This window comes from Hipposideros armiger, unplaced genomic scaffold (assembly GCF_001890085.2).
Source record: "Hipposideros armiger isolate ML-2016 unplaced genomic scaffold, ASM189008v1 scaffold_1772, whole genome shotgun sequence".
Lineage (NCBI taxonomy): Eukaryota > Metazoa > Chordata > Mammalia > Chiroptera > Hipposideridae > Hipposideros > Hipposideros armiger.
The window spans coordinates 36505-53682 of NW_017733122.1; the positions used below are offsets into that span (position 1 = coordinate 36505).

The 17178-nt window shown below is 32.6% G+C and overlaps 1 protein-coding gene across 1 annotated transcript in view; it reads right to left on the minus strand.

Annotated features, from left to right (window-relative positions):
* Positions 1–15365: 15365 nt before the first annotated feature.
* LOC109378149 (ephrin type-A receptor 5-like) overlaps positions 15366–17178 on the minus strand; it is a gene marked incomplete at its 5' end in the record, with an annotated part of 12464 nt that continues 10651 nt past the window's right edge. The window contains one exon of the mRNA XM_019634610.1: positions 15366–15448. Coding sequence (XP_019490155.1) covers positions 15444–15448 — 5 coding nt within the window. The remainder of the gene's footprint in view (positions 15449–17178) is intronic.

Consider the following 17178-nt stretch of genomic DNA (forward strand, 5'->3'; position numbering starts at 1 on the left):
AGTTATTATAGAATAAATGTATAAATGGAAATAAGGCTAATGTAAATATCATCTGAACATGAATTTGTTCAATCATTTATTTAATTATCCATTGATTGACAAGATCTATTTATGCCCATTTTATTCCATTTGGGATATGAGATTAAGTGAATCTCATCAAGTGAATTAACATATTCATTAATATAACTTTGAATATAAATTTATCCTCCCATACATCCAAAAAGTCTCTTTCATTAATTGTGTTTATGCCATATGATGAAAATGCATGTGAACTTTCACACCCGGTTTTTTAAGAAATTAGGAATAAGTCACATTTTCACATTCTAATATCTGTAAACAAGGTAAATAGGAAAAGTATAATCAGAAATCTGAATTAGTATAGTTCTTCCCTATGGAGATTAAATAGAAGCCAATAATGTATGACACATATCCAAGGAATATAATAATGCTCAATACTTAGTTTAGTTGCTAATTCAAATTGTGTCTAGAAACAAAATAAGAGAAATAATACATCTAACTAATGGAATTCCATTAAAATTTTATGGTCTAACACTCACAAATTTTCATATCCCATCACTACAATGAAAACTAAAGGAAAAGCAAAATAGCAATTAAAAAAAATTAAGCCAGATTTAGGGAAAACTACTTTTCCAAATTTTCCTCAATTGTGATATATAATGCACAAATCATTGCTCCATGGGGATTTTCATATAACTTACAATATTTATAAATATTTCCATTCACCAATTGTGCAGCGGAAGTATGAATGATGAGCTGGAGGTAAGGCTATCTCTTCTAACAAAAGTATCAAGTCTGTGGTCTTCACTGTAACTAGGAAGACAGCATATATGGATGATTTACTTCTAAAGCAAGTATGAATATTTATAAATAAATAAATAAATAAAATATGGTTATCTTCCAGTCTTCTTGTAACTTTTCACATGCAGGATATTATAAGAGGAAAATATATTGCATAATAATGTATGTAGTTTATTGAGGTTATTTACTAATAGAAAAATTTCCAAAAATATAAAAAAATAAAATAAAACCCAAAATATATCTGTCTACACATATTTAGTCTCTATTTTCTTAGAATAGGAATAAAAGAAACACTAAAGCCATTAGAGTATTCAATATTGGGGATTTACTAATTTTTATATAGGAAATCTAAGAGAAATATTTTAAAATCATCAAAGTCAGAAAAGAATCAACAAAGGCAAAACATATTTGTTGATTCTAAAATATTCAGTTACCCAATCTAACATACCACTTGGTTGGAACACTAAAAATAAAAAGTGGGAAGGGGCTTTGTATCTAGAGCAAAACACATTTTTGAAATAATTTATCCTCTATATGGAATTATCTTTGAATCGCAACCTGGGAAATTTAAAAATAATGTATTCTTGACCTTTCCAGTTTTATTGTTTGTTGTAATATAATGTCTTGAAAATAAGTGAGCATGCTTTGATTAAATACACACACACACACAGTATGTATGTAGAGTCAGGTGATGGAAATATGTTTAGGAAGATTAAATATATATGTAGTACAGAATTACATGGTACAGAATTATGTTAGTCAACATAGAATTTTAATACTATGTAGTCTTAAAATTCAAATTCATATTATTTTATATTACATTCATATTTCCAAAAATGAATTTAACTAACTGACTGGAAATAGCTAGACATGCTTTAAAACTCAGTTCCACCAGTAACTATACTACTGAAAAATTAGTTTCTCCATGCCTCAGTTTTCTTAGCTTCAAATGAAAACTCCACTTGAGATGCTGGAGTGTTAAATTAAGTACTGAATACAAACTTCTTAGCCTTGTTCTTGGAATATACTCAGCACTCAATAACTATTAGTTATAAATAATGACTTTTCAAGGTCAACAGCCATAGAGAGTGGATACGTAAAAGTATATTGAAGTATTTTATATAATATGCAGGCATGTGATGTATAATATAATATTACTCATCTTCACAGGTAGATAGAAAATCAAGAAGCTTCTTCTAGACTGTTCACAGCAACTTTTTCAAACCATTTGTATTTGACATCTGGGAATTAGTTACTTAGTTAAAGTAAATATATGTTTTTTGAGGCAAGATAGCCTAGGAAATTGACAACCCCCTCCAGGGTCCAAGGTAAGATGCCTCACTGGTTACACAAGTAATAAGTGACTGTATCCAGCACCTGCAGCTGGAGAAAAACAAGAACCAGTTTCATCCAGCAAGACTAATCCCTGTGACTAGGGACCTGACCTTTAGCTAATTTTAATAGCATTATAATGGGAACAGTGGGAAATTTAGGGTACCCCCCAGCGGAAGGCGATGCATAAACCACATCAATAGGATGTCACCCATTACAGGCCCGGGGAAGAATAAATACCCCTGATCGTGACTTCCTTGGTGCCACTTGTTCTCTGAGTTTGCCCCCACTTTCCTCTCAAGTGCGTACTTTCATTTTCAGTATATCACTTTCGCTTTCCTGAATCTGTCTCCCTCTTGAAGTTTTACTTGTAAGGAGACAAGAAGCCAGTCACTGGCACTCCAGGTTGAGTCCTATCTCGGACATCCCCGTGAGCCTCCAAAGACACTCTCGTTGTCTCTGATAGTAACGGTGGAAGAAGTTGTGTGTGTGTGTTTGTGTGTGTGTCTGTGTGTGTGCGCGTATCTGCTTGAAGTGAAAGAAGGGAATTGAGTTATACCACAGTGACTTTTATTATAGATGGCACTTTTCATGATTTTGTTCTCAGGTTTTATATGTAATTATTTCACAATACTTATATTGTGAGAAATCAATTTGCTATTGTTGTCATATATTCTACGTGTAACAAAATATCCATGGACACTGGAAATAAAGATAAGCATTTAGTATAAATTTCCACATGATCACTATATTTTTATTGATTTATTATGAATATCTCCACAGTGCTATACTATATTACCAAATTTTAACATTTTGAGATACATGTTCCCTTATTACCAAACAAACAATTACCAATAAGAGATGTACTTCAAATCTACAACTAACTATCAAGACTAAATAAAGTTAAACCTCAGAGCTAGAATTATTTGTGATGAAGATTTTTAGTGGAGAATCGGTCCAATTTCCATTAGTGATTTATCATTATAATTCTACAGGGCTAACAATTTTGTTGTTTTTGTTTTTATGTTTGTTGTATGTTTGTGTTTATGCAGTTTATTTCTAGGTATTAAAACTGTATCACTGCAAATCATAGGCATTTATACAGAAAAGTTATATTACTGTAAATCTAAATATGTAATATGACCATTCTTTCAAAGGACTTCCTACTCACTCTAACATGTTTTAGATCCATAGCGTGACTGAACATGTAGCAGGTAAATTAATGCTTCCTTGGCATTATCTTGTGCTATATTAAAAGGTATTTATCTTACTATATTTTTCATATAAAACTCCATTACAAAAGAGCAGATTAATGGAAGATATGGAAAATAAAGGCTATTAATCAACTATCTATCCTATAAAGCTATGTCATGACTTTCATAAAAGATATATAAGCTTTGCAACCTCAGATACAAAATGACACAATTAATGGGTAAGACAAAAACTTCATTGACAGCTACAAAAATGAATCATATTTAAAAGCATTATGTATCCAGAGAGCTATGTTTCTTAAGCTTTAAAATATGGACATGAACATTTTATAAAATATAAGAATGAACAAAATGAGAGCAAAAGTTAATGAGGATATAGTATCATAAATGAAACAGGTCAGGTCTACAAAGACACAGTGACAGAATTTAACAATATTGAATAACCATGTAGTTTACCAAGTAGAACACGCCTTCTACTGGAGGAATAAAGCATCTGCACACATAAGATGACGGATGGATGGATGGATGGATGGATGGATGGATGGATGGATAGAACAATTCATACATAAAACAGGACTATTAGAGAAGTTTAGGCTTTTGCATTTTAATAAGAAATCATTTGTGTTGATTTCTGAATTACCTTTTGAGAACTGGTATAGCGTAGTGGTTAATGTAATGCTTCTGAAGTAAAATTTTCTGGGTTCAAATTCTGATTTCTCTATTTACTAGTTGTAAGAAAGTAACTTTAGTTCTTATACGTCAGTTTTCCCCTCAGTAAAAGAGGAATGATGAAAATGATGATGAAGTAATGCTCATTAATGCTCAGAGCAGTTCAAGGTATTTTGACAGGACATCATAGATGTTGGCTCTTTTATAGATTACCAATTACTGTAAAGAAACAGCCCCCCAAAATTGGTGACTTAGAACTCTTAACAGGGGTTTACTATGTCTCAGAATTCTAAGCATTGGCTGGGTGATTCTTCTGCTGGTCTTGACTGCCTTCACTCACATGGCTCCATTCATCTCACAGAACTGCTGGCACTAGGCTTGTACCCAATAGCCCCACTCCCAAATCTGGGGCTTCATATGGGAAGGCTGGAGCCTGCTCTCTTCTACTCTCTCATCCTGCAGAAGGCTAGACCAGGCTTCCTCAGAGCATGATGGCCTCAGGGTTCCAAGAGGATGGGAGAGGAAGTGCAGGTCTTCAAAGGCCTTGACTACAGAAATTACACATCACTTCTGCCCCATCTGTTAGTCAAGGAAAGTCACAAACTGGCCCAGATTCAAGGGTTGGAGAAATAGACTCTATCTATTGATGGAAGCAGCTTTAAGAATTTACAGTCCTGTTTTTATACCCTACCATAGCTATTAATTTTATTCTGGGAACTGGCAGCTTAAATAGAAGTCTCTGTGTCTGCATATAGAAAGAATGACAAAGACTCTTTAACTAGGTCTCTAAAAAAATGATGATAATAAATGCAATATTGAGAATATGAAACCATACCTAATAGCCACAGTCCATAAGAAAATATATTTTTAAATATTTTCCCAAGAGTTCAGTGTATAGTGCACTGACTGATGATACACAGAGGTAAGTAGCATTCTATATTTTTATTGTAGAGGTGATAACTAATGTTTACCCTAGTATCTGACACAAAGAAGTCATATTGTGAAAACAAACATACATATGTAATTTATATTTGAAACTAAACTGTATTTTATTTGTAGGTTGGTAACGCTTTTTTTTTTTAATGAGGATAAAATCTGTCACTTACAATATATGGGATGTACATTTGTTCATTCCACATCCCTGGCAAACCATTGAAAAGCCATTCAGCACAGATGAATGTTCTCTTGGGCATTTATAATGACATTCACAAGATGAAACCTGATGAAATCAATCTCTTATAACCTTATTAGGCATGGAATTCATGGGAACACTGATATTAGTAAAGTAAATCCTTTTGTCTAAACTGGATTTTAGTTATTTAATATGTCACAGTCATGAGTTTGAAACGATTCTATAAAAGTTATAAGAAATATCACTGCTATTATAATAATAAAGAATCTTTGAAGTAATAGGAAGCTCTTTAAATCAGTACTTGCACTATTAGACTGGAAGAATGCCAAAGAAATCAATACGGTTAAATGTGAAGAGCACGGGAAAGGGATTCCAGACACCTGTATTGAAACACTGAACCTTCCAAAGGTTGAGTAGCCTTTGACATTTAGTTAAGTTTCTACTATCTTCATTTAAACATAAATCCATTCAGATGTCAAAAAGTCATTGTCTACAGTGTAAATCACATACAAATATTTACTGAATTTTTCTACTGTCCTTTAGTTATTTATTTTGTACAAACATATTTCTCTTGGCATAGGTAGAAATATGGTTGGGATTTAATATTTTGCCAGATAATAGATGCTTACGTATACAGAGATCTTGAGAAAGAATAAAAAAGCTATGGTCAAAGTTTGTAAATGTAGACATTAAAGATGATTTCAAAACTTTGTGAAAAATGTATCCTGATTCTTAAATATAAGCTATATCTATAGATTTTTCACTAATTAAGGTTAAACAAATGATTTATTTGTTATTCCCATTTTTTTCCTGCACTTGAAAACCCACACCATTAAGACTGTAACAATATAAAATCTAATTTAACTTAGACATTTCATAAAGCTTTGCCTTTTACCCATTCTAAGAACAAAAAAATGAAGTTGGTAAATATCATAAAAAATATGAAATAAACTCCAGGCACATATTAAATAAAGTAATAACTTCTTGTAAACGTACATTATAGAAGTTCAGCAAATGTGCATTTATTGAGACTAAACTGTATTCATTATAAATAAGTTTCAAAACTCATCAGTATTCCCATAAGTAAGTTATTTTCTATAAAATTATTTTTTTCTCTCTAGAACCAATTTAAAATGACTGGCATGCCTAGAAATTAACAAACAAAGAGAAGAAAATATGTAAAATCTGCTCCCAGAAACTGATAAAGTAATACAAAGGACAAGCAGACACTTTTATTTTAAGACATTCAATTAGCACAACCTAAATAGATAATAATTTACACAATCTTACAAAGAAATGAAAAACTAAATCTGTGATAGTTTTACCTAACAATGACTTTGCTGTAATAACTTATGAAGTAATTAAATGTAAGATTGAGTAATGTATACATGATTAAATACAACAGTTTTTAAGAGTAAATCAGGCAAGATTATTATTATTTAAAATGTGGAAATTTTAACTAAGGGAGAATGTTAGATAAAAAGCCAGGAAGAAATGATATAAGTATTAGAGGAGATGAGTTTTCTATTAACAAAATGAAAACATTTAAAAAAGAATTCCTGATTTTGAAAATCAGTAATATTTCAATGAATTATAGTCATTTATTTATTCATTTAAAAATACAGTAAAACCTTGGATTGCGAGTAAGGTGTTTTGCGAGTGTTCCGCAAGACAAGCAAACATTTCTAATACATTTTAACGTGGTAAACGACCGATGTCTTGCAATACGAGTAGTTTCCTTCCAGAACAAATTACGTTCACATTTCAAGGTATTACTGTATTTCTAAACACCTGTTGTATGTTAGAACCATACTAGTTAGTGAGGATTCAGTCATGAATAAAACATGCATAATCTCTGCCCTTGAGGAGCTTATAACATAGTAAGAGAGAGAAATAAGAGAGCAAATTACAACATAATTGTCTGAGAGTGATGGAAGTTCGAGAACACTGAAGTAAGGCAGTTATCTCAGATTTGATGATTCAAGGACAGCTTCCTGAAAGAAGTCATATTAGCTGGGAAATAAAGATTGAGTAGGAGCAATAAAAAGTAGAAATAATAAGAAGGTAGGGGACATTATCCATGTGGGGTCCCATGCCATCAGTCTATGTAATGACATTGTTCAATATGAGATCAGTAAATGATTTGAGAATTAGGAAGAGGCAGCTATTTTGCTTGATAAAACAACATACTATAACTTGACATTTGCTATGAAAAATATTTGTAAAAAGATACAATTCAAGAATTGTGGTCAGTCATTCAATCACTCATTCTTCCAACAAATAATCATTGAGTACTTTCTATATGCAGGTGCATTTCTTGGCAACAAATTATAGTACTAATACCATTTTATTACAAGTAGTATATTATAAATTTGCACTAATGAAACTTACATTTTGAGGCTGAAACAAGCAAGATAAACAAAGAAAAGTATATAGTGTTAGGGAGTGATATGTTCTGTAGAAAATAAAAATAGATAGCATGAGAAAGGCCATGTGAGGGAGGGAGGGAGTGAGTGTGTGTGTGTGTGTGTGTGTGTGTGTGTGTGTGTGTGTGTGTACAAGATACTCCGGAAATACTTCTGAACATATATTTGTGCAAAAGAAACTTATGATGCCACGATAGGAAGGCATATGGAAATTCTTTCTAGGCAGAAAGAATAGCGAATATTAGAATCGTGGGGCTGGCACCCACCCAGAAAGTCAATGATTAACAAGGAAGCAAGTATACCTGGCAAAGCGAGAGAGTCATAAAGTATTGGGAGATGAGGTCAGACAGAGAAGTGATAAAGGTCCAGATCCTGTAGGTCTGTATCTTTTACTCTGAGCAAGGTGGGGAGTCATTATAGGAATTTGATCAGGGACATGATATCATTTGCGACATTTCAGAGATTCTTATGGCCAGTATGTTGACAATAAACTGTAGGGATCCAATACAAAAAACAAGGGGATTAATTAAGAAATTGTTGCAATAATTTAGTTACAAAAAAAAATGGTAGTTTGGATCAAGTTGTTCGCAATGTAATGGGTGAGAAATAATTGGACTGTACATATACATCTAGGTGTAGAATGGTTACAAGTTCCTAATGGTTGGATGTGGCATGTGAGGGAAGAAAAGCATCAAAAAGGACTCCAAGAAGATGGCAACTCTCAAACATTACCTGGTAATATCTCATTGTCAGCCTAGGCTCTGTGTCCAGGTTGCTGCTTTTCCATAAGATTTTATGGGCCAACAGTCCTGTTATTAAAATCAGATACTTAGTCAGGACGGAGGTATCCTTTCTGTAGCATTTCACTTTCCTTCTAGGCAAGCCGCCCCAGTGCATTTGAGCCTACAGCTGCCCACATGAATTTCCCACATCTAGAAACTGACAGAAGAAATAACACACCAAAACTGATAGCCCCTTACTCACCAATGAAACTAACAAGATCGTTATTATATATACATGTACAAAAGAGATGGCAATAAAGCAGAGTGAAACTTGACTCTCTCATTTGTTTCCCAAAGGACCATGCCCATAACAAACCAAAATATAAAGAGATTAACTTGTCTTCTCAGTGCGACAGGGAAAACAAGAATGGTAGGATGCTAGTCAGTCAGAACAACATATATGAAGGTCAGAAAGCAAGGAAAAGAGAGTCCGCGTGCTCAGAGAATAAACCAGAGTTATGGTGATTGCAGTATTTTTTTACTGGACAGGACTTTTGACTTTTTCAGCCAGTAGAAAGCAGTGAATGTGATTAGTTCACACACATATGGAAGTTAAAAGACCTTCCGCAAGTTCAAAGGTCATATAGAGGAAAACCCAGTTACCCCACCCAAGGCATCCTAAATAAGCCAGTCTGCTGATCTTCATACATATAAGAGAGCCCAGCCCCAATTAACAGTCAGATTAACAGAGTCACCATGGTAAACAGAAAATGTTCTCCAAATATGTTCATTGTCCTAATCCCTGGAATCTCNACTGTGTTGTATACCAGATCTTCTTACAAGGATTATAATTTAGGCAAGGTACCTAAACTTGGTGTCCTGTTTTGTTAAATGGGGAAAACACTATGCCTACATCATAGGGTCGTTATAATGATTGAATGGTTTAATTTATGAAAACAAAATAGTAAACATTCTATAAGTTATAGTAAATAATGATCTCCCCCTATTTTTTCCTCTGTTGAAAATAATTTCTTTTTGAGAATATATTCTATTTACATGAACTAATATTGCTAAAAATAATTTTAAATATATATTCCAGGAGTGTATAACTTATAATTTCAAGTCAATGTATTTATTTCCACATGCATTATTGTTTTTCTGGTCAATGAAGAGTCTCGTGGCCTAAAACAGTGATTTTTCAAAGCATAACTCAGCATATACTACATCAGAACTACTAGTCATAATTATTAAAAATGTAGATACTTTGACCTACACTCTATCTACTATATCGGGCGGCCTGGATTTTTTGACATGCCAGTGGTAACACACAAATGAATGCTATTTAGATTCATTTTTAAGGAGATATGTTTAAGAGTAACCTTCTTGAAGGAGTCCCCTATAATATTATATATGACTGTATAAACTTCATTATAGGGAATTTTTTCACATTAAAATTTTTCTTTTCAATTATTTTATCTTAGAAGTTTGAAGCAGTATAGTTAGTTTAGTGCTAAGAAACTTCAATGGTTCTTCAATTCCTAGAGAATTAAATATTTTTATTCTGGTATTAAAGCCCTCCAAAGTCTTGCACCAACATTCCATTCCAAGCACATACTCCCATTGTCTCATATACAGCAAAATCTAGACCATTCTAAGCCTTTTATATTATCTTTAACAATACTACTTCTCTGCTTTTACTCAATCAATTTAAACAGCCCAACATGTCAAAATTCAACCTACATTTCATTACGTAATTTAAATACTGTCTCCTGCACGAAACCTTTTGATTCTGTCATCTGGGAATAATTACTGTTTCTTCAGAATGTCCACATTCATTTATTAATTTCCTGAATAGACCTGCTTTTAACTTTATCTTCCAATTACCTGTGTACGTACATAATTTCTCGTATGAAACTTTATACTCACTACAGACAGAAATTATTATTTTCTGTATTTTGAATATTGCCTAGAATCGTGTCTTCCTAATAGTAGAAATTCAGTTATTATAGAATAAATGTATAAATGGAAATAAGGCTAATGTAAATATCATCTGAACATGAATTTGTTCAATCATTTATTTAATTATCCATTGATTGACAAGATCTATTTATGCCCATTTTATTCCATTTGGGATATGAGATTAAGTGAATCTCATCAAGTGAATTAACATATTCATTAATATAACTTTGAATATAAATTTATCCTCCCATACATCCAAAAAGTCTCTTTCATTAATTGTGTTTATGCCATATGATGAAAATGCATGTGAACTTTCACACCCGGTTTTTTAAGAAATTAGGAATAAGTCACATTTTCACATTCTAATATCTGTAAACAAGGTAAATAGGAAAAGTATAATCAGAAATCTGAATTAGTATAGTTCTTCCCTATGGAGATTAAATAGAAGCCAATAATGTATGACACATATCCAAGGAATATAATAATGCTCAATACTTAGTTTAGTTGCTAATTCAAATTGTGTCTAGAAACAAAATAAGAGAAATAATACATCTAACTAATGGAATTCCATTAAAATTTTATGGTCTAACACTCACAAATTTTCATATCCCATCACTACAATGAAAACTAAAGGAAAAGCAAAATAGCAATTAAAAAAAATTAAGCCAGATTTAGGGAAAACTACTTTTCCAAATTTTCCTCAATTGTGATATATAATGCACAAATCATTGCTCCATGGGGATTTTCATATAACTTACAATATNCAACCATAAAATTATTTTCGTTGCTACTCTATAACTGTAATTTTGCTACTGTTATGAATCGTAATGTAAATATATTTTTGTTTTCCGATGGTCTTAGGCGACCCCTGTGAAAGGGTCGTTCGACCCCCAAAGGGGTCACGACCCACAGGTTGAGAACCGCTGCTCTAGAAAGTCGAGGACTTCATAAACTAAATGAGCAGGAAGAGAAGTTTCCTTTCATTTTGGCGATGCGGTATGTGTCTATGAGGCCTGGAATTGCTATAGCTATTTTGCTACCATGGGAGCAGTCCACCTTGAGTCAAAGCAGACTCAGAAGAGGATCAAGCTGTAGAAATCTCTGAGAAATGGAGCCAGATCCATGTTCAAACTGTTCCTGAAACTGGTGCCTTTCAGTGATAAAATGCATTCCCTGCGTTGTGTTAAGTACATTCTATTTGAATTTATGTTACTTGCAGCTTCTTGGCTGCCGTAGAGTCAGGCAGCTCTGAATTTAAATGTTTAATGTATTCAATATGTGTAAAATAGTGATACAATTTACATACCTCAATAAATTGGCATGAGAAGTAAATAAGATAATGGATAAAAGGAAAATTCTGTCTCTATTTCTAATTTCACACCAAATATTTTACCTACCTTATTAAAAATTTTAATATGTCTATAAAATTAGAACAACTTGGCACATAGCGATACATGTTTTTGCTATCATCATCATTATAATTTATTGTCAGTATCTTTAAAAGATATTTAAAGAATACATAATGGAAAATTTTAAGGTGAATTCTGATTAAATATGAAAAAATAATTCACATTACTAAGACAAAAACAAGGTAAGAAATCAAAGGAGACTAGACTGTTGTTAAACTAGTTTAGTTGCACCACTGATATGATTTTCTAACAAAATAAACAACAGTTGTATTTGAAGACAGTCACGGTTAGTACTTAAAAAAGTTTATATGGTTTTGATCCCATGTGCCTCAACTCATATGGAAGTAACTTAAGAAGGCTTTTAGGGTTTTTCTAAACACATACAAGTAGGAGATTTTCTCTGTTGTCTTATAATAATAAAATTCATGAATACGATGTCTCTCTATTAACGTCAGCATAGTAACATATAGTGTCAGATATTTTCCTCTAAAAGAGATAAAGTAATAATAGGGGTAAGTATAGTAAGAGTGCTTTAACAAGAAGAGAAAAAAGTCAGACTATGTAACATTAAGATCCCCTACCAATTACGTAAGGGTGTGAGTTCACAGTTTTAAGGGCATGCTACTAATGTTTCCAATCCTAATCCCAAGAAATACTCATACGGACATAAATCCCAGAATTGAATGACTATCTCCCATTTGAGAATGACAATATCAGCATCACATTGGGAAACTTTAGAAATTATTCACTCAAGTTTTGAATCCTTTTATTTTCATATATGAATTTTAATTGTGTAAAATGGACCAAAACAAAAATAAACCACTAAACTACTACCATCACTCCAGCGCCACCACATCAATACCAATAATAACTTAAAAACATAACTAATTTACTCTTTAGAAATAAAGGTTTTTTTTCTAAAATAGAAGTATTTCCTTTTATACCAAGGGCTAAGTATTAAGTAATAAAAAGCAAAGCCTTAATAATCTGAGTACACTCTTGATGGCAGAAATTATAACCTGAAAGATTAATAATTTATAGGATGAGAGTTATCTTCAAGTGTCATTTACTGGTTTATTAGGGGAAATTAAAGATTTAAAAAATAGAGACCTTCGAATTTCATATACTTTAAATAGATAGACATAACTAGAGCAAAAACCTGTACTATAGGAATAATATTGTATGTATATTTGGTTCATACCACAAGTCTAACAGAAATCATTGCTTGAGTCATAATTTAAGCATCAGTTTGCAATACAGGTCACAATCTCAGGCCTTCTAGGCTTGAAGATTCAATCAACAGCCTCTCTCTTCTTATTAATGGAGGAAAACTTGCAAAAAAGTAAGATCAAAAAGTTATCACTCAAAGTATAGTTTGTTTAACAGAAAACATTTAATGTCTTCAAAAAAATTCGTCAAGCTAGGTGCTTGTTTTGATAAAGAAGATATTGGCGTCTGTGGCAAGCTACAAAATAGGTAATTTGCTCTGACTGCATTCCAGTAATGTAGTAAGTGGACTGTTAACTATTAATAAATTAGATATAACAGAGTAAGGGAAATGTTCCCAATAGTCAACCTCAAGATTTTTTTTTTGAGTTTGTGTTAATATATCATTCAACAACATTATCAGTCATTATCAGTCAAGACTGATTATGCTATCAATGATGTTCACCTAACAAGGCATAATTATTTAAACAGACATAGGGGCAGTTACAAAATGATTTATCATCTATTCCTAATCAATGCAACTGTATATCATAACTAAGTGAACTTGAACAAATGCCTCTTCAGACATGTACGTGTGATAAAGGAGGCAAAATAGAGATTAAAAAAAAAAGGTAATGCAAAGTCAACAAGTCAATCTGTATCATTCAAAAATAATGAATTTGATGCTTTTGTTGATGAGCTTAATACCCAAATTGTCATTAATATCTTTCTAATTGTTTTACTTTATTAGACATAATCTTCAATTCTTTCGATTCTTCAGGGGGAAAATTAAATCCTCTAATGACAGAACATGAGTTCAATTATTTTGTATCTTTCAGAATGCTCAGTAGAGTATAATGAATGCAGGAGGTACTGGATAAATGCTTGGTGTTTGAATACATGGCAATCAATTTAAGGAAAATCACAAGAACAAGTCATTTCAATATACTGTTAAAAAAATAGTTTCAGTATTCTAAGTAAGCTTCCTGCAGAACATAAAAGAGGCCTCATGCATGTATTTGGTTTAAATACGATTTTGCATTATGCTTTGATGATTTACATGATGCCAGGCCACTTGGAATACTTTCAGAACTTTGTTTTCAAGGACTAGTAATAAAGGGCAACAACACTTAAGAGTTAGGTTTTAAACAAATTGATATTCTATGCATATCAATTTATAATATGCATCTTTTACACAAATAAATTCACAGCATACATGCCAATGAGATGAATGATTGAATAGTTCTGATACTGAGCTGCTCTGATTCTGAACTGAGTCACAAGAATGTTCGATGGTTCACACCTTAAAAAATGGATCATTGACCATGTTTCTGTTGAACAGGGGATCAGTTTTCAATCAGAATAGACACAAAAAAAGAGCAACATTTAAAATTAGCTTCCAGAGGAGCAGTGGGAAGAACACAGCCCTCAGATTAGAAAGAGGAAAGTGTTCACAAAGTCATCACCGATGTAAAAACAGATTGTCAGCAGGTATGCTATAGAGCACGCTATGGAAAAGGAGTATCGGGAGAACCTGGTTAAGGGTTGTCACTGTTTCTTTAGTGAGGGTGGACAGGAAACAAATATTAGAAGCTCCCACAAGTATAATTTTTCTCAGAATGTGGGCTGAACACACCCTGCATCAGAATCACACTGTGTGTGGGTATATGTATGTTTGTGCATGTGAATGTCAAAATATGCAAATTCTTGGGCCCTCCCTTGTATATACTGAATCATAAATTCAGTGTGTGATGTCCATGAGAAGGTAATTATTAATCACACTAAAGATAGAAAATACCATGAATTGCCCTTAAATATCACAGTGATCATTATACAAAATTCCTCTAGGATGGGCTCAGTCATTCTCAGTGAATCCTTTGGTCAAGATTAGAATGTCCAATAAAAGAGAGATTAAGAAAGTAAGCAGACCTTAAATATTAATGTCATATTTCAGAGTTTTGAAAAACCTATAAAGTATAATTATGGCTCTGTGTCTTGGTCCTTAATTTAAAAAAAAGAAAGAAATGAAAGAAAGACTCAACATACACAAAAATTGTCAGAGAATTATCTAAAGAATTCCAAAAAAATCTTTATAACACATTACACATCAACATCACTAGCAGTAAATGGAATTGTAACACTGATTTGAATAACAGAAAACCATCAAACTCATTTGTTTATGAATTATTTTAATAAACACAGGTGCTAGGCACTGTTATGACCCTCAGGGAAAGATTCCAGAAAAACAGAAAAGAGAGCAAAGAGTTCTTTCTAGTGCCTTGTGCTCTAGGTTATGTTAGAGACGCATGCCCAAATTAGAGAGCAGAAAGAGCTTTCTCAAGGTAGCAGCAATTTAAGAGGATCTGAAGATTGAGCTATCTAGAACAATGATACAAGAAATAGGCTTCAGATAGACGAAACAGAGTGTACAATATTTGCTAGTGATTCAGAGCATAATGGCTCCAAGGTAAGAATTCCCTGGTTTAGATTCCTATTCCCTCACTTACTAGGTTTGTGACCTTGGGCAAATCACGTCACATCTTTAAACTTCAGTTTCTTCATCCTAAAAATGGGAATAATAATAATATTGTCATGAGGATATTGCTAGGATCAAATAAGAAAATGTAAATAAAGTTCTTCGCATAGCAATATGCACACAATAAGTGCTGAAACACGCCGGCTGCCTTTGTGCCTGTCATTGTTACAACAGGTAGAAAAGAGAAAGAAGATCCTGAAGTGCCTTTTGAGAAACCAGTAAGTCTCTAGCAAGATTCCAAAGTCAGCAACCAAACATGAATAATGATGGCTTCTAAAAATATTCCATCCCATTTGCTAATCATTGTTAAATAAACCAGTCATGAATCATGGACAAACCGATCAGATTAGAGTCTCATCTTTGAACTATGTTTTCAAAACAGCAAATAGGCATGGGAACAAGCACAGAGCTTGCGCCTCACCTACGCCCAGTTTCAGCGTAGACAGGCGGCATCAGTTGGCAGTATTAAAAGCTTCATAATTAGAAAAAAGAGCAGTAACAAAGAGCACTAAAAAAAGAGAATACTAATCTGGTGACAGAAGCATTAGTGTCAGGCCAATGGAGAGATACCCGTGATATGTAGCTAAATAAAACATTTGTCTTCAGATGTTTTCCTTAGAAACTTCAATAATTGACCAAATATCTATGCACACATGACAATGATGCAGTTAGAAAAATGCATATTTTTCCACATATATTTTGATAAAAATGAAAATTATCTATTTTCTATATGCAACATATTTCCCCACTTTCTGCTCTTACTTGGATGCTGTAATTCTCTTGTTGTTTATGTTATTGCTCTGGATCTTCTATCAAAATTAGAAGAACTCCAACGTTATACAACTCAGTGTTTTAGGAAATCATTAAAGATAAGAGTCACTATTAGAAAACAAAATTTCTTGGTTTATTTCAAGTTTGAAGCAATTGCTTTTGTTACCTGTAGAATTGATGGTTCTATACATTATGTTTTGCATTTGAATGTTTTTCCTCTTTCCAATTTACTTCACCAATGAGTCTGCTTATATAATACTCATAAAGTCTAAAACCTATTTATCCCAGTTTCTCCCATGGATTCACAATATTTGGAATATTGAAAAGTTTCTTAAATATTACTATAGTAACATTTAACACCTTATTAAATGTTAGTCATTACACTAATTATTTTGTCAGCATTAACTCATTTAATCCTTATAACCATAAATGTCATAGATACTATTTTTTTTTCTATTTTACACATGCAAAAACTGAAGTTCTGGGGGATTTAAGTAACTTACCCAGGTCACACAGCTAGTAAGTGACAGAGACAGTGTGGAAACCAGAAAGTCTGGCTCCACAATATATTAACCAATATATTAACACTAATCTGGATCTCTGTTACTTGGTTGAGTTGATATGTAAAGTATAGTGGATATATGATAGTTATAAGCACATTAGATGGCCAAAAGCAACATGGGTAGATCTATAAAACAGTTTGATTATAGTGAAAAAATTAGTAGACAGAAGATATTTAATGTAAACACTAAATCAATTTAAAAGTGTATGCATGGAATATTAAACATTTTATGAATAAAAAACAATTAACATATAAAATGGTTGCTCTTTAGTGTAGGGAAATGGTAAATGGATTTGGGATAAAAGTGGTATGTAAGAAAATATATAAATCAGATGGGTGCCTTGCATGATTCAAAGTTTGTAATGCTCCATGAGTTGAGGCATATTATTAATTCAACCCTCCACCTTAAATACAAAAAATATAG